The sequence below is a fragment of the Drosophila erecta genome, unplaced genomic scaffold (genome assembly GCF_003286155.1).
Source record: "Drosophila erecta strain 14021-0224.00,06,07 unplaced genomic scaffold, DereRS2 tig00000000-arrow-pilon, whole genome shotgun sequence".
NCBI classification, from domain to species: Eukaryota; Metazoa; Arthropoda; class Insecta; order Diptera; family Drosophilidae; genus Drosophila; species Drosophila erecta.
The window spans coordinates 22,920,889-22,940,299 of record NW_020825194.1 but is presented as its reverse complement, the minus strand read 5'-3'; the positions used below and the strand labels follow the sequence as shown (position 1 = coordinate 22,940,299).

Here is a 19,411-nt window from a genome sequence, read left to right as displayed (position 1 = left end):
CTTAATCAAGCCAGCTTCAGCGTTTCTGAGCCCCTTCTTGGGAGTAAATCTTAAAAAATTCAAAGAAATTTTCATTAGTCATTCAAGATGTCCCTGGGCAACCTTTAATCCCGGTCAAAAACCGCTTTCTCTAATTAGAGGTTTAATTCAACAAAGTACTCGATGGCGGGCGAACGTGTAGAGCCAGTAGAGAGTTGTGCCCTTTTGGTTTTTATGTTTATGGCTTGGACTTTCGGGGGATTTGATGGCCAGCTCCGGTTTTCGGGCCAGTCAAGTGGCCAAATGGACTGGACCTAAGAGAGCATTCAGACTCAAATGTACCGGATTATGTTGCCTGGCTTTGGCTAGTTGGAATAGACCAGAGCGGGGATTTGCCACAAAGCTTGGAGGGCTGAGTTCAAAGACAAGCAAGAAAAGGCCTAAGCTGAAGCATAATTTAACCATTTTTTTGTTGGCAAATAATTCGCATGCCGCAAAGCTAGAGTGCTTCATGCAATTTCCCCAAGGAGTGCGGCCATCATTTATGAATATGAAATTAACAACGGTGCGTATGCGTAATTTGTAACGAAAGCCAGTGAAAACCAAACCAAACCTGACCGAAACCACACCCACACCACCAGCTGAGTGCTGGCCACGGGGTATGCAATAAATTTTCAATTTCCAAAGCTGGACTTTTGCCCGACCGACAACCCGACAACCCGCAGCGAAGCAAATCTAATTTATATGCACATCACTTATACGCACTGTTGCCATTACAATGCAAATGCTGCAACAAATGCGTATAATGCGTACGCGCAGAAAATATTACCCGAATTGGGCCGCGAAATAATGCAGTCCAAAGTGCTTGGCCAAAATTCCGCTCAACGGATGTTGATTAGTATGAAATGACAAGACCGGAAATGCTGTGCATAACTCAAAAAGGCCAAAAGTAAAACAAAATTGCCAGCCGCCCGGAGCTCACTTAACCGCATCGACATGAAGGGCCACTGGCCAGTAGGGGGTTAATGGGGGGCTCTGGGGAGGGTGGGTTAAGGGTGGGGCGTGAGTGCAGCCACTGTGCCATGTGGATATTGTGGGTTCTGTACGCCCAACTAAGTGGACAGACAAGTGCAGCCAATCGAGCCGGTTGTTTGTGTGCCGCTGGTCAGAATGTGGGGTGCGGCCTGGTGAGGGGTTAAGGGTGGGCCGCTTTGGGGTTAAGGGTTGGCCTCTCACGCTTGTCGCATTAATGAAGCATGCCCCACTCTGACTCACTCACGGCAATTTATTGCTACATTTCAGCTGTAACCCTCCGCATTTTACAGTTGTAGGACTTCATAAAAAAAAATATAGCATACTTAGCGGGGCATGCGACAGGAAATTGGTGGATAGGGATCCGCCGGAATTTACGGTCGACAGATAGGGCAGCAACTGCGCCCAACCAGCTGCACATAATGCCTGCAATCACATCAACTTGTGATGGGTGCTACGTGATTATGACAGAACTATGTGCTCAGCGGGGAAATTTTAAACAAAAACGGAGCAAACATTTCGGAAACACATCGGAACTGTTGTACGAAAATCTCAATAAATCTCCAAGCGCAAACTCAACTCTTGGTTATCAAATTACTGATAAATATTTAAACTTCTCCAGCACATTTCCGGGCAATTAACAGTTCATTTGCCTGCAATGAATTCCTAAGGCATTCCTACCCAAGCCAACTCAATTGTGTCGAATTCAAACGGAGAACGTAAAAGCCTGACAAATGATGGTAGCATCCGAGGAAGCAACCCCTTGATAGCCGCTCGAAACCGAAATGGTTTTCCAATTAGCAAACGCTTAGGCAAACTGCCAAAAGCCAAGCACAGCATTTAAATGGGATTGCAATGGGAACAACAGAGCGCGGGCGCAACAACAAATGAGCTTTGTGTCAAAGTCCAGATTAGCATACAATTTAGAGCATTTCAATCAAACATAAATCACAACGAGCCACTCCAACTGGACCGGCAGACCTCTACGATTTCCTGCCAAACGTACGGCACGAAATTGTGCGTAGTAAATCAATGAGGGACAGAGATAGACGCTGTCGGCGATGCAGACAGGGACAGGTAGATAAGGCCCACAGCTTTGCCAAGGAGCAACAGTATAAAAAATCTATTTTCCAAAATGCAATCCGAATAAATCGACCCGGATATCGGGGGTGGGCTGGTTGAAACGGAAATTTATGTGCTTCTATTTAGCATCGAGTTAGAAGTTCCGAGGAAGCGGAATCGAGCGCACGAACGAGCAAAAATTAAGTATACGCCGCCGTGCACCAAGCAGTTCATGCGTGTGTTTTCGCATTTGTGTGCGCCGTCTATGTGTGTGCCGCCGTGTCGGTGTGCCGCTGCGTCGGTGTGAGTGAGCAGCACAATTAAATTGGATTTATGGCGCGCATGATTGCAAAATGAAGTTAATGCGCATACAAATACAATCGAGCTGAAAGAAAAATGATTCTCGAACTTCTTCCTCCAGCGCCGAGCGGATATCGTACCTTGTTTGTCATGTCATCAATAATCGAGGAGCAGTCGGGAGCCAGCGCAAGTAAATTGAATGAGCATATTAAAAAAGGAGCGGTGCTGCAAGGAAGTGCCAAGGAAATGAGACTCAGCAGCGCTCGTGGAGGGCCAAAAACTGAATCAGGAAATCGCAGAGCAGCGCCCCAATGAAATATGTACGATTCGCTGGCCATGTGGACTTTTGTTGGCCCGGCGCGTTGGCGGGTCTGAAATATTTATTAGCCATCCAGTCGGTCATAGTTGTCCCGGGTTAATGTTAGTTTATGCAATAGTTTGACACATTTGACAGGGGAAACGCTCCTAATTGATTGATGACAAATGGCCAGCGGAAAAAAGTTGGACAACTTCCGGCAAATATGGAATCATTTATCTCAGCATTGAAGGCTGCTCGAAGTTGATTTGTAATCTCCTCGAAAGTGCTGGAACTATAAGAGTTTTGTGTTTGGAATTCGGGCAACTTATTTATTGATCAGCAAATATTTCACTCATTACAAACGCAAACACAATTATATGTCGAACGTCCCAACTGTTCAGTAAATAATCTGTGCAACAATCGGTGGAGTTTTAGGTATATTTTTTGCACGAATATTCTCCCCACTTGCGATCCTTGTGCTGAGACCCAACTGACCACTAACAGGGATTCTGAATCTCCACCCGGAAATGCCCCCTCAGGGCAATAAAATAATATTGTCTTATCTAACTATGTGCGCAATGCACATCAACAAAGGGACAAATGAAAAAAGTGGGCCAACTATTTTCGATGTGGGAGACTTCCCGCGCGGTTTGGGGGTATGTATTATTCGAATACCCACAGCAGTTGGCAAGCGTCTATCATTTTTGGGGGAAGTCGTCGAAGCCTAGACGAAACAATAAAACCAAAGAAGGCGAATCGTAAACAGAGGGGGCTATACTCGCATGTATATATGTATATATGAGTCGTGGGCCAGGATAACCGCACACAATGTGACGGCATCAATGGCATCGAATAATGTTTGGTTTGGTTAGCCCTTCTGCCCATCGAGGCCCCTTTTCCCTTTTCCCCTCGGAATGTCGGGGACAACGGCAAACATATGCTGATGGCATTGAGGGCAAAAATATGGTCAGAGTTGGCAGGGTTGGCTTGCAAATAGATTTTTCATCATTTTTTGTCATTTTCCGTTGCGTACACACGGCGTATGTGTGATGAACGCGTTCGCACTCTCTTTCGCTCCAAGTTTTCCCGCCTTGCCCTGCTGAAATTTCAATAACAACATTTGTATGAAGCTGTTTATGTCCTGGTGGCCAAAGGGAGCAGTTGTTCTGCGGTTGCCTGCCGTTGACAATGTGGATGACAATCATGTCACGTCACGGATAAGGTGCTTTTGGCCCCGTCCCTGCACTTTTCCACCCATCAAGCCGCCATATATATTATTTTGGCCCTGCTTGGGGTGCTTAACAGGCACCTCGCGTTCGCCTTTTGTTTGCTGCCTTATTTTTTATTATATTTATGCTGCTGCACCCATCCCCCACACACATGTCAGCAAAAATCGTTTACGCTTCATTGTTTTTACTCAATTTTGTTGATTTTTTTCTCGCTCACTTGCCCGCCTGCCTCGCCATTTTTCCTTTTGTCTGAGGTCGGCGCTTTTATTTTTTCTCCACATCTGCGCTCATCCGCCAAAAGTTCTCCCTATGCAAAGTATAAATCGGAATAAATTGAAAACTGCCACCAGGAAAAAAAGAAATATGAAATAGCCTCACTTTGAGTGCTTAACGCTGGCTTCAAAGAGCTCAAAAGCGTTGCCCAATGCACAAATGCAAAAAGTATGTGTATATATTGAAAATGATTAGGGCCCAAAAAGGCTGAGTAAGGATTTTTATCGATTGAACGGGTCCAAGTTTCCAATTCCCCCATTCATATATGTCTGCATAGGGCCAGCTTAGTTTTAAGTCTCCCCTCTAATCAAATTTTTTGCCTAAAAAAGTTCCCTTTTAGGCCCAAAAAGTTGGCAACACATTTTCCAATTCACTTTGCAAGTCCCTAAATTGAACGCTTTACGTGTATATGTGTAAATGGCCTTTCGGATGATTTATGGTCGGAAGGGAAAGGCTAAGACTTTAACACTTGTATTTTACACTTAATTTTATGTTGCACAAATGAATACGATATTGTGGATATTTTTGTAGTGGAAACTAAGATTTATCGCATGTTCTTTAACAAGCAATTGAAGATATCGCTTCAAGCTGCTGACCAGATTACTTTTAATTAGGATCAAAAAACACTTGGCATATATTGTTTTACTGTATGTTAGTGTGAACTTATTTAATGCCATGTGGATCATGAAATTTAATTGAAAGCTGCTTTTAAATGACTCTCAATTAAATTATGAAATCGTTTGCAAATAAAGCGGCAGAAACCTGAGCCGAAAACAAATTTACGTGAAGGAAACTTAACCTAATGAGGCGTTTAACTGCCGTTCAACAATGTCAGCAACCTCACATAATCCACAGGCCTTCACAAACACAAAAGTTGAAGGAAGTAAGGACAACAACAAGGACTTCAGTGTGCCACTTGAGTGCCTTAAGCGAACCGTCGGCCGGCAGAAATCTCAGAACAAACATTAATTACACAAGGATTCTGGCCAGACACAAACTACCGTTGACTTTAATATTTATAGTCTCTTCCTTGTCGGCAAGAAAAATTTGTGCTGCTTAAATAAATAACTGGCAAAAGCGCCCAGAAAATGGGGAGTTGGGTGGAAAAATTGAGCAGCGTGGGGATGCTGAAAATATGCGCCCACGCATAATTATATGAAAATTCGCAATAATTATAAATAATGCAAAGCGCGCTCAAAATGCCAGCAGAGAAACACTCGCCACTTCCGACAACGTCGCCACCTGATGGCATTATCCTCATCGTCATCGTCATCCTCATCGTCATCGTCATCATCGTCAAGTGCCACGCCCACCATCCTACTTAACCACTACGAGTTTCCGCTTCCGTTGAGGCGCGAGCGTAAAATTAAATCAGCAACAAAATATTCTATGCAAATGCGAAAAAGGACGCATTCTCCGATGGAAAAGTGTGTATTTGGCCCGAGTTTTCTTTTCGCTCTGCTATGCTTCGATTTTCATTTTTTACTTTTAGCATTTCATCGTTATCGACCAGCAATTAGAGAGCTGACAAAATACAAGTGCATAAACCTGCTCAAGTAGCTAAAAATCTGTTTTTCTGGGAATTCTGGTCTATGCAAAATTGGTTCTTCGGTAAAAGTTTGCAGTTTGAGTGGGTGAAGGAGATCCTGGAGTGTAAATTTTTGATTAAATCAATTTAAGTTTGCAGGTTTCTACGATTTGTGCAGTGGATACTACTCTTGCCAAGAACTATCAGCTCTAGCTCTATTCAGAAACCTTTAATTAAGACAATAGCAGATTGCAGTCACGACCCAACAAAATGTATTTTAAATGCAAATTATATGTATAAATGACATATTAAATTGAATTCCTTTTAAATCATATGAGTTTAGACGAACAGAAAATTTCAAAAGAAGTGTTCATGGAAATATGCAATCATTCTTTAAACATATTTCATTTAATGCAGTTAAAAAGTGTTTATTTTGTAATCAAAATCTATAAATATGGAATTTGTCCTCCATTCACTTTCAATTTGAAACGCCACCCAAAAATCGCCCCAATTTTTATTGTATAAATTATCTGTCAAACCCATGCTGAAATGCGTGTGTTTGTGGTATTTGCAGAGCTCAAACCTAATTTATTTTGGGGGTAAATTAAAACGTGTTCCCTCATCTGTCAGATTCAGCGATGAATCGAGCAGAGAAGACTGTTTGCTATTCAAAAAAACAATTGGAGCTTGCCAACCTGTTTAGTTGTTTTATTCGCCATCGATGGCTAAAAATGTATTTACGCACAAATATGCCGGCAGAGATTGTGTGGGTCCGCAATAAAATTGGCATAATTCCATATGCGGGGAGTCGACTGGGAGCTACCCATCGTTCCCAGCTCATTCTGCACCGCTGGCTGGGTTAATGTTTACATTTTATTATGCTAAACTAAAACCAACAGTTTTATGTGATTCCCTCTTTTTATTGGCCTGATGCGCTTGTGGTTTTACGGCGTGCTCTACCTTAATGGCAGAGCTGTAGATTTGCTTTATCCTTATATCCTTATCGCTACATTTCTGTCTGCCGATTGAAATTGAAAATCTTATCATAAAAATCATGTCGTGACTGGGAAAATGCTAATGGTAATTTCGACGAGCGGCAGCAGAAGGATACTCGTACAATCGGTAAACGAATCTTTATTTTATTTGCCCGTTATATTGGAGATTTATTGGACGGGGAATATTTCTTGAAGTGGCCCATAACGACTTTATTGCGTGATGGCTGGAAAAAACTGTCAATAGCTGGAAAACATAGGGTGGGTGGGGTTCCTTCCCTCTCTTCATCGCATTTAACAGCTCGTCAGGCAGCAGAAACAAACTAAAAACCTTGGCAATCAGTGGAGCATAATTCGTACAACAACTTCCGCTGCAGACCAAGTCCACGGAACCGGGATCAGGGTACGGATACTTTGGTGACTGTATTTTTGTATTTTCCGTGTGGTCAAAAGTCAAAAGTCAAAAGTCCGTTGAACCCCAGTGAAGCGTAAATGTTTTTCCCGGTCCTCTGCTTGTTTTTCCTCCTGGTGCTCCGCCTTTCCGCCTTTCCGACTTTCCGCCTTTCCAATGATTCAATAACACGTGTTAGCAGGCCCAGCAAAAAATCCGAAACAACCTCCTCGACGGCTGATTAGAACAATTTCAATTTTCACGCGGACATTCTCCTTTTTGCTGCCTCAGACTTTTTGCAACGTCAGGCCTTTCGGGCACGAAGGTCATTCAATTTGATTAAGCAATATTTTCGTTTGTTTGGGATGATTTAGCAGGATATTTATGTGTGTTTGGGTGGGTGGCCCCTGGTCATGCCCGTCCCCCTCTTCTTGGAATCGGGTTTGGGTGTCCTTTAGCCATTCATTAACCCATTGCTTGGATTTAAGGACCTTCAGGGCTTCCAGTTTATGCACCAAATCGAACAACTGCTTAATGGGTCATGGTTAGTTTTATAATAATATAATGTCATTTACAATAAAAAAATTATTGTATAAATTTAAGATTTAATTCCCGATCTTTATTCCCGAGCTATTTTTCATACTTGTATTAAAATTTCAGGACCATTTTATGTTCAGAATATTTAAAAAGATAACAAAGACTTAAAATAAATACAGCACTTTAATTTTCAGTCAAAACAAAGTAGGTAGAAGTTTGCATAGAGCGAAAACTCGATGTTTAACATACATTTTTGTTCCAGAAACAAGTAAAAAGTCTTTTCTGCGTCCCAAGAAACTGTTCCAAAGCGAATTTCATTCCACCTTACCTAACTTATTTGGCACCCAATAAACTCTTATTTTCAACCGCAGCAAAGTTTTCTCCTGATTGTAATGCAAACTGTATTTCACCAACGGCAGCGCTTGCCAAGTGTGAAGTCTCACAAAAGCTTTTCAATCTCGAATTCATTTGCTTGAAATCGAATAAGCAGACTTGGAGTCGCAGAAACAGAGAACCGAGAACCGAGAAGCGAGATTCAAGATACAAGAATCGAAACGAGAAATCGAGAGACGGGGAAACAAGCACTTCATAATGAAATGAAATCTTATCGCATTTCAGCTTGATTGCTACCTCAGCCCGCAATATTGTTGCAGGAGGAGAGCTCCGGCAACAAAGTTGCAGCTTTGGCAGCACAAACATCCAATTCAATTGCCATATCCTGTGGCACTTGCGTCTGCGAGTTGCGCGTCCTAGACGTAGTCTTACTCTCATTTTTATTTTCTTTTCCTGGCACTCACCTGTCGTGGGATTGTGTCGTCCTGCGGCCGCCAAACTAAGATTGCGTGGCAGGGTCATGCAATCTCCGCCTCCGCCGCCTCCAGAGGATCCTCCGCCAGCACCAGTGCCGCCCATTCCAGGACCCACCGCGGTGCTGGTGAGCAGGACATTGCCGCGACTATCCACTAAGGCGGTGCCGCCGCCCGACATGTTCAAGGCGGCCGTGTTGCGCGCATAGTTCAAGGTGGCCGCGTGGTGCAGGCCGCCCGACTTGGGCAGCGTCATCATGCCGGGATTGTAGCTCACGCTGCTGCCGGACACCACCACGGAGGCGCCACCGGAAGCGGAACCGCCTCCGCCCCCAGCCCCGCTCCCCGAGCCGGAGCCACTGCGTCCGAAGGTTTGCGTGCCGGTCATGCCCTTGATTTGCATGTGCTCACGCTGCTGCTGGTGCTGCTGCTGCTGCTTGGAGCTGGTGCTGTAGGTGACATTGCCCAGGTTGTCAGTGGTCACCTTGGAACCTTCGATGCCACCGTTATTCAGGGCGCCACCGCTGCCGCCTCCCACTTGCTGCATTCCTGTTGGAGATTGGGAAATAGGAAGTGCAGCTTTAGTATAAGAACTTTGAATAAATTGGTTTTTTAAGCAGAATAATCCTTAATGTAGAAAATAACATGGCTTTAAGCCGATTAACTCGGGAAATTACATTTAAATGTATCAATATGTCTGTTAACAATGTGCAAAATACGACTTATACTCGTAAAGCTAGTATACAATAATGCAATAATAATAATAATGCAATAATTTAAGAACATGGTCTAAAAAAGTTCGAGCTTTAAAATTCGACCTAAAAAACTCATTTCGAATGAATTTGTGGCTTTTTATTGCTAAATATTAAATCGATTTATATTAAATTGATTGATATTGCTAGATATTAATTGATTAATTGATTTATTAAATAAATATTAAATCCAATAAAAGCAAAGCAAACAAGTTGAGCTCCTGAAAACAATGTGCAACCTAATGCACTGACTGTAATTATTGGTTAAATTATTTTAGACAACTTTTCAGAGACTTTATTCTATTATTACTTGGGCATCTGTAATATGCCCTGTAAATGTTTGAAACTTCTATTCAATATGTATGTGTGTTGTTTCTTTGTGGCATGTAGGAAATCAAAAATAGGCCCAAGGCAAATGAGTTTTTTGTTGGCTTCCTAATTGCGCACCAAGGAAAATTCCCGGAAAAGGCAATTGCCCTTTGACCCGAGTCAACCACACCCACCTGTGTTGGAGCAGATGTGCGGTGGCGGCGGCTTCACCTCGCTGGCCGCTGCTGCGGCGGCTGCTGCTGCGGCTTGGAGCAACATGGCCGCCTGGCCGGCCTGGTCCTGATGGCTCTCCACGTCCACGATGACATTGGCCGAGCTCTGCGAGTGACCCATGTGGTAGTGGGCGTGCTTGATGGGCTCCGGTGGGTAGGGCACCTGCTGGTGCAGGCTGCGCTGCTGGTACTGCTTCTGCAGTGTCTTCACCTCCAGCCGCGTCTTGTCCCGCTGATAGTAGACTCCGGCGAAAATCAACACGTTGAGTATGAGCAGGCTGCAGCCAATGGCAATCGTCACACTCAGGGCCGTCGAATAGGCCGCATAGCCAGCTGCCTCGAATCCGGAGGCCAAGGTGTCCGAGGAGGCGTTGGCCAGGGTGGTGGGTGCGAAGACACCACCGCTGCTCGAGTAGTTTCCCCCGATGGGTATGCAGGTGGTGTACATGTTGTTCGGCTCCACGGTGGTCACTGTGGGTGGGAAGGATGTGAGAATTGCACGAGTAAATTGCATATTAATCTCCGGGGACTGTCCGTAGTTCATTTGGCTCGCTCGGGGTCAGCAGGTCGTATGAGTAATTATTCATATGGGACGAAGGGGCTGATCGGGTGGACGAGATTGTTTCAGTTCTGTGCTGTTCTTGGGACACAGCTTAATGTGGAGCTCACATTACTTAGGGCTGCTGGGCTGTTCAATATTGCCATTTAATTAAATACAGCATAATTCGCTTAGCAGCTGACAAAAGGAAACCCTCGCCTCCAGCTATTGTGTAGTTATACAAAATGCCTCGGTTTAATTAGTTTCTTTGTAGCTCGGGGCTACCTTTGAAACTATCAACCAAATGTGCAACTATAAGTACTAATAAAACCACGTGATTTGATTCCCCTTCAAATACCTTTGTTTTCGTATTGTTGCATGCAACAAAAGTGGTCCAATGTTAGCGTAACCTTTATGTAGCTATAAACTTTATGTTCAAATTAATTTGCTTTTATAATATTATGAAAGTATATTGAACTGAATTCAATACAATAATACAAAGAGGAATACCAATTTCAATTATAAACGGCTGTTGATTTTGTTTATAGACCTTTTTTGCAGTTGAATGTTATGTAGCTATTGTTCTATAAAAAGTGAAAATCATTTGACTTATAAACAATAGTCGAAAATCATCTCCCACATTATGTTGTGCAATTAATAAATGCATTAATAAATTAATAGTATGCTGTGAAGTGTTGAACATTGTAGAAAAATGGGTGTTGTCTGAGATATTTCATACAGTAGCCTCTTAAACTTTAAAACTCCATTTTATTGAAAATCCAAAAGGTGAACCCATGTTGTTCAATATCTGGGAAAATAAAGCAAGTGGCTTGCTTGGGTAAACTGGGCTTGGGTCCTTCTGTGGCAAACCTGTTCTCGAGGATGGGGCCTTTGTCTGAAATGTCCAGAATACGGAATTATTTCCATTTCCTATGAGAGCACTGGAATATTTCGCGCTCCACTTGGCCGCCATTGTATTTGCTAAGGTATTTGAAAGCGACTGAAGGAGTTGGAAGCGCAAATGTCTGTGAAAACAAATGGGTTTCTCGCTGGCTCCCCTTGAAAATGTATTTGTCATTGTGCTGCAAGTGTCCTGGCATTGTCCTGGCAGTGTCCTCAAGTGCTTCCTACACTTGGCATTGTTTTGTATCAAGTGTGGGTAAATGAATGCCGTGTGTCTGTGTAGTCTGTACTAGCTGTTTGTCTGCAAAGTTTTGCCTTTCAATTTTCTGCATATCAAACAATTTCGCCAAAGTTGCTCGTCTCACAAGATTAAAGACTTGTGCACGTATTTTGCATAAATATTTCGTAAATAAATCTCTCGTAATAATCGGGAGTGGGCGGCAGAAGTGGGTGTCAATAATCGTGTGATGATTTGCAGCTGCCATTCAGCCACTTGCTGCTTTGTTTAGGGTTTTTCAATTCGCATTCAAGTGTGGCATTTAATTTACTCAAGATTGTTTGGTCGGAAAAGCAGCAGGTGAGCTCTTTTCTCAAAGTTTTCCTCGCTTTATTTTGGGGAATCCAATTTGGAATTAGCCTCTACCTATACATGATAATTTCTCCGCAACTTTCTCCATCAATCACAATGGCAAAAACTCAAAGGCTCTCGACCTGACACTCGAGTTCACACAGGAGTGTGCTCAAGGTCCTTTTTCTCTCATTTTTGGTGTGGACAACCCTTTTGGTATATTGCACAACCAGATAAATTGTGATCCCCCACAACAGATCCGCCCTGGACACTAAGCTCTTTATCATTCCGCCCCATTTTGCATTTAATTTTGCAAGTACAAAGACGGCGTGCAGCATTTGGAATTTTTCCCATTTCGTCTTATTTTTAATTCCCTTTTATATTCATTTTTATTCCCATTTCCATTTCCATTTCGCCTCTCGAGGGCCGCATGCGTTCAAGGACCCCAGATAATTATGTTACGAGGACACATGGCCCCAGCTTGAGGCAGACAGATAACCGAAAAGGCAGGAGGGCAAAAGCAATGCTTAATGTGGCTTTAATTAGTGGAATCACAAAAACGAATGTAGAAGAGAAAATAATAATAATAAGAGCGTAGCGAAGGAGAGAGCAACCCCAAGCCATAATATCAAACCGAAAGCCCTGCCTGTTTGTGCCACCAAAGCGAAAAATATCTCAGGCCGAAATGACCTTGCATAAATTAGATATTAGCCGAGGCTGAGGCTGGCATCCTGCGAAGGACACTCTGGCATTTATTAAGTGAACCATTTCAATTTTCAGTGATAGTTTGACATTTCCCAGCTTAATCAGCCATGCCTTTCGGAGGTAGGAAAAAAGTGAAAAACCCAAACGAATCGCAGGAATTATGCAAATGATCAGGGGCAAAAGTGGCGAAGGATTTTCGCAGTAGGCTTTCGGCTAAGTCTGGTTCCACATGTTGCTTTATCTCCATCTCTGTGCCAGATAACTCAGGTGAGCCTGCTGCTGCCTGGTTTTCCTTTCTATTTTCCTTTTCGCTGGAATCCAGGTCAGGCAAAGTAGCGCAGCGTTGACTTTGTTTATGCCGCACAATGTGGCTTGTCTGTTTTTTTTGTTTTTATGTTCTGGAAAACTGGTAAGCAAGGCTTAGACAAGACTCTGGCAACTTGATGATGGGATAAACGGCATTGAAAGCGTACTCAGTGGGATTGTTGGTAAGTTAGGGGGCATATCTGAGCTCAATCTGGGAAACTCTTAAAGCAGCCGCAATTATTAATGTTGTCTCGCACATATCCCAGCTTAAATCGGCAATGTTTCGATTTGGATATTCTTGGATCATTTGAATGAGCAATAAGCATGGAAAACAGAATAAATTTCCCAGTACTTCAACACTTTGCCAACCCAACCAAAACTTTTTGCGGAATTTTCTTATCTATACGGTGGGGTGGCACAGTTCCTTTTTAGTTTTGCACTGCTTTCGACTCGATTTTTGTGGCGGCTGCTTTGTTTACGGCGACGTCTTCCGTTTGGCATTCGAATGTTTTGGCTCTTAGCTGCATATCTCAGTCGCCGCACTTCTGCCAAGTTGTATAACCAATGGCTCAGAGGCGATGACGCCTGCGATGACAGGGGGAAAGTGGGAAAGTGGGAAAGTCAGGCATGCCGGCGGAAAGGCAAGACAGGGCGGCACAGTTGGCAAAGTCAACGCTTAAATGAAAAGCATGTCAAAGTATGTCGAGTCCATATGACACTGTGACTCGGTCGCTGCCTGGCAGCGGGTCTCGGGTTTTCCGCTGGCTCTCCAATCTCCTGTGATTTCCCACACTTTTCCAGCACCCACCCATTCGAATTTTCCAGCTAGTGTTGTGTGTTTTTTGTGGCCTGGCTGCGTCGTCGTCGACTGTCAGCCTGACAGCTGTTTGTCGCATTTCGGGCATTTTATCATCTTCCACTTCCAGTTTTTCCCCACAGTTCAGTTCTCCTCTATCTACGTGTATCTACCCCTCTAGTTCGGTTTCAAGTTTTTGTATTTTGTTCTAGCCGTTTGGCACGTCTGTTGCACGGACTTAGTTTTGCAGCATTTCTGCCCCTGCGCTAATTGAAATGAACATTTGTTGCCTGTGTGCTCCGACACCCACTCATTTTCACTCTACACCAGCCACCTCAAGGCGCCCTTTGACCTCCGCCCATTTCCCGTTGCCCAGCTTATTTGCTTGGGTCGCAGATTAGAAACCGTATGGAGCAGAATATGTTTAAACGCAGCTTATTCGTATCCTGATTTTAGGTGGTCGTTGAAGAACTAGCTTTATGGTCGAAAACAATATTACTTTTAATGGGTTTGGCATCGAAATTGCTGAAAAGTTGGTGATGTAGGAATTCGTTAAAAGTGGTTATGCACACTTGTATTGGAACTATTCATAAAACGAAATTTCGTAAACACGGCAAATTGGAAATTACCCTTCCTTATTACTTTTGGCAACAGCAAATGAATAATAGCACTTTGTGCGATTCCAAGGATCTGCAAATATTCTATAGCAGGTGCAACTGCAAGTGCAGCGTTTCTCAATTGATCAGCTAAAATAATAAAATTTCATTAATTTTCCAAACTTTTTCAATTGTTGTTGCACAGCATTTGTTGATCACTTTGCGATTTGCAAAAGCGTATTGATACAACTTTAAGAAAGAAAATGTAACAGATTTTGGTATTATATATTTGATACGGTATTCTGTCTTAAAAAAAATGTTTTGTCCCAGTTCTTCGCTATTTTAACATAAACCCTAATCTGACTTTTTTTGTAACCAGCAGCGTAACAAGTGCGATTACTACTGAATTTGTCAAATATTAAATTTTTGAATTGAAATAATACTAAGCAGACATTAGTTGTAGTTTGGGCTTCCATCATTTAAAAAATCTAATAATTATTTATTTGAATTACTTGTTTTTAAAATAAATATTATTGAATAAATGTATTTAATTAATTTCAAAATTCCTCTACTTTAATTGAAATTAAATTATCGAACAAAAGCGCTCTATCTTTCGACCACTTTGCTCGACATTTTAATAAATCCTAATTTGCCCGACTTTGCAAAGCGAAAAGTCCTTGGCTGCCACGCCCACGCCCACACCCACGCCCACGCCCCTCCTTGCCGTCCCCTTGAGCTAATGCATTTTGCATTGGCCAACTTGGCAAAATGCGGGTTATTAGAATCGGGTTGGGGCATTTATTATCTTGGCTGGGGGGAGTAGAAAGTTTCGCTTGGAATTGACTGCCTTAGTTTTGACTTTGAGATAAGCCCGGCGTTCTCGGCGGCAGCAAGTCGAAGCAGTTGCCATGGTTTTAAACAAGGCCACGCCCACAAGACACTGCCACTGCCACTACGCCGCCCCCCAAGTCGCTGCATATAAGCATTTGATGTTTGAGTTGGATTTTCCCCGCTTTCCCTATTCACAGAGAAGAGCCAGCTGCAGTTGCCCCAGCTGCGGGGACAGTTTATTAAAAATTGCACTAAGACATAAAGAAAACGAGGAAAAAACAAGCAGCAAAGCTTGCTGTTAATTTAGAGTAAGTGTTGAAAAAGTTTCCGCCAACGAGTTTTACATAAACTGGTTTAATGACTTCGCATCTGAAAACGAGTAAGGAGGGGAAATAGAATGGGGCAAGTGCATTAAAATTATGCGCTATTTACATTTGTGGCGTCTTAGACAGCAGACCCTCCCTCCCCACCATTTCATCCCAAAAGAACCTTTTCCCTTTCCATTTGGCAGCCCGGCGAGAATGTAAACGAGAATTTTATGCCAGAGACAGACAGTTGGTAAGGGAAATCGGGGAAAGGGGTGTGCTTTGAAAAAAGGTTACACACACCTAATGCTTATACAGATTACAGTTGAGTGCATTTCCAAAAGTCAGCACTCGACACAATATAAATTCAAAAGCCAAGCCTCAGTATCCCGGGGCCGGACGCAATTTCAATAACCAGGCACCCAGCTGGAGGTCCAAGTTCGGGGCTGGGTCAAATGGAAATGTCATGCCAGGGCCAGAATGGGTTGAGATGTGTATGCGGAGCCCCTAGCCCATTCCAGCCACTCCCCGCCTCAAAATGCCAACTTTGCAATTTAACTTGCTGCGAGACCGACCACAAAGTGAAGTAAACACTGACTAGGCCGAGGCCAACGTCTAGGGTAAACAGAAATCTTTTCTGCCGAAAGTGTTGATTTTTAACTCACTCTCCAACAAACAAACCAACCGAAAATAAAACCGAAAAAAGTAAAGTGGAGCCAGATAAATAGAACGAGTTTTCTCCTTTGAATTTCGTTTTATTTGATAGGAACCCACATGGATATGTGGAATATATATCACTTGCGTCGAGTTATTAAGCAAATGCGCACATGTGCGTACACATTTTTGTGGTCGCATCCTAAACGTTTGACTTTAGATCACAAATGGCTTGATCTTCCATGCACACATGGTGCGTATGAGTAATTTAAGCAAGGAAAACGTACAGCAGGGCCTAAATAATTGGGGTTATTTGAGATATGATGGGAAATGAAAAGCTGAGCTCCAAATGGGTTCGAGGGACAGAATCGTGCTATTCCCAAAAAGGCAGTTTATTTATGAAGAACTTTACCAGTGAAAGGTAAATAAATAAAGTTACACCCGCAAAACTGATTTCTCAAACGCATATGTACAAATAATAATTCCCATTCTGTATATTTGCTTTGAAAACTATTGACAAATAAATTAAGTTAAGACTACACTTCGATTTAAGACGTCACTTATATGGCGTTTATCTAACTTCATTCCTTATACCTCAAAAGGTATCGAAACGAGAGAGGGCAACGCTTTAAAGCATAAATCGGAGGGAGTTTTCACCCTAATTCCAATTTGTCAGTCTTTCGCAGAATGTGCAATTAAATAAGCCAGGCCCAAAGGCCAGTCAAGTGTCCTTACGGCTTGGCCTTTGTCAACCGTATTAAACGACAAATGCAGACTGTGCAAAGGACCAAATGGGACGAAGCCGAAATACAATCTACAAAGGCGATAGCCTTATTCCTTTGAGCTCGGTTTGCCGGTTTGCCGGTTTGCGACGGTCTTATTTGTTGTTTTTAGGTATTTAAGTGACAGTGACAAGCCGCAGCGAGCGTACAAATGCGTGGCTGTGTTTCTTATTGGGTGACACAGGAGACGGGCATCCGAAGAGGCTACTTACCGCCCAATATGCCGTTCAAATAGGCCGAGGCGTTCAGGCCGCGTCCCTTCTTCATCATCAATTGCTCATCGACGAGCAGGAGGCGGGATGAGGACGACGACGAGGATGAGGAGCCAGTTGCTCCGGCGGCTGTCGATATGCCAAACGGATCCGGTTTAACGGGTCCCTCGTACAGGTCCATATCATCGTGATTGCGGAACAGATTGTGCCGGGCTATCACATCCTCCATCCCGGCGCGATGGAGCTCCGGTATCAGGCGCAGCCAAATCGAGAGTTGATGGGCCCGAAAGTGATTCTTAATGCGCGGCTTCATTCCTGGAATTTAAAGCGTATTCCGGTGAGTTCGTTGCAGAGCGGAAAACAAAAGGGAAAAGGGCAGGTGGTGTAAACATCTTCATTTTCATTTCCACAGTGACAGATATCAAAAGACACACTCATCCACACACACACTCATCCACATGCATGCAAATAGCCCTAATACTAAACTATTCCATTTGGCCGTTGCCTTTGCTTTTGGGCCACTTTCGAGTCATTTGCATGCCAAAAAGGTGAGCGACAGACACTTGGCTCAATTGAGGCCAGGACCTCCTCCGTCTGGATGTTTGGCCCCATGAGCTGCACCCTCATTTCCCAGACTTGATGTCTTGTTTACTTTGGCGGGGTGAAAGCGACATAACTGTTTCATTTTTAATGGCCCCCAGCCATCCCTCCTAAAACACGGCCTCTCGCACTTCGAGGAAATGCTTGTCTCCCTGGAAGACTAAGTTACCAACAGCATATGAACTCACAGTAAAAGATATGATTAATTTAAAAATATGGTAAAAATCTCCAAAAGTCTGCAGTGTTTTCCTATTAAATGTAAATATTATTTACTGCCTAATTTTTGTTTTATTAGTTCCCATATGTACGAATGTGTTATAAAATTTAGTTTTTATTCAGTTTTTAGTGCAGTAAAAGGGTATACTGGATTCTTTGAAAAGCATGTAGCAGGCAGAAGAAAGCCTTGTATCTGATTAATTTATTATTTTCCCCGTTGTAGACTAATAAGCCCGATTATTTTAGAGAGATAAGCCACAGTTAAAAAAGTTAAAAGCACTCCCCCCACAGCTGCACGTATTTGTGAATTTCTGAAAGGCAAAAGAATTACTTCAAATATTCAGAAAGCTTTCATTCACCTTTGAACTTTCGATTCCCACGCACGGGGTATTTATAAGAAAATATGATGACTGAGCGAAGGACCTTTCTGCAATCGTGAATCGCAAGTGCAAATCCGAAATCCCAATAAATAATGCATGCATAATTTACGCAACAGGACTTTCATACAATCCGGATTTTACATAAGATATGCTTATAGTTGGATCTATATACATGTACACTTGCGTACAAGTGTATTTTGGCACATATGAGTGTCAGCTGCGTTTGTGTTCGGGCGATCCTTTGTGCCAGCTCCCCCAGCAAACATTATTTGATTTCGATTTCAGTCTCCTGGCGTATCGAATGAAAACTGTGTCCGCCACTCCACGGCGGAATCCTTTCAACTTGCTTATGTAAAGTTGAAGGATGGGCGCTACTATGCTGTATAGAATGTCAGCTGTCGCTGTGTGTCGTTTCAATTAAAATCAGGCGAAAGGAGGAAAATGCAGAGTGAAGAAGGCGAGCGCTCTACATGCGCGCAGACATATCTTTTATTACGTATCGCATCGTCCTTCAATGCTCACATGTGCGTAAAGTGCGTGTCGGCAGGATTTCACCTCCACTAAAAATATAAAAAACCCATTCTCGTGTATACAATGCGAAAATCCATTGCCATAACCTGCGCGTAATTTCTATAAAGCGTTAAGCGCGCGAATCTGTCGCTATCTTCGTCAAAGTGTGCTTCAGCTTATTTTGTGTGTCGAGTGGGTATGCTGATTCTTCAAAAGCTCAAAAGAAAGTATGCCATTTTGCAATCAAAAATATATGTGTTTATATAAAAAAATATTGCTGATTATCCATATTTCCATTAGTTCAACAGTAGAATTTCCAGTAGAATGTGTTAGGAATCCATTGTTCATTTGAGAGAAAGAGTAAAAAGTTGTACAATTTGAGCACAAACTTGCAGCCGAATGTATGCACAACTTAGGGTATCTGATAATCGCGACATTATGCAAATAGCTTGTCCCCTCTTTTTTGTATTCTTCAACATGCTTCCGCCGCGTCCGCGCACAAAAGGTGTGAAAAATTTGAAATTAATAACATTTTCGTACGTTTGACACGAGAATGGCTACGGTGCCATTTTAACGCACACATAAAGCTTTATGCCCCTTTGGCGCCCCTTGAACTCTCACCTCTTCGCTGACTTCAGGTCATGTTTCGACAATCTCTGGGCGTTTTGATTGCCCTTCATCTGCCAGGTGGTAGATGCTGCTGTTCTCCTGTTCTGCTGTTCTGCTGTTCGGGATGCTGTGATGCTTTTTCCACTTACATTTCCTTGGAGTACTTGTACCTAACCGCC

At 43.0% G+C, this 19,411-nt stretch overlaps 1 protein-coding gene across 1 annotated transcript in view; it reads right to left on the bottom strand.

Moving 5' to 3' along the window:
• Window positions 1-19,411, bottom strand: part of LOC6553992 (neuroligin 4-like) — a 40,837-nt gene that overhangs the window by 8,218 nt on the left and 13,208 nt on the right. Inside the window, exons 10-12 of the mRNA XM_001979415.3 lie at window positions 16,918-17,232; window positions 9,683-10,192; window positions 8,419-8,976 (exon numbers count right to left, since the gene is read on the bottom strand). Of these exons, the coding sequence (XP_001979451.2) occupies window positions 8,419-8,976; window positions 9,683-10,192; window positions 16,918-17,232 (1,383 nt within the window). The remainder of the gene's footprint in view (window positions 1-8,418; window positions 8,977-9,682; window positions 10,193-16,917; window positions 17,233-19,411) is intronic.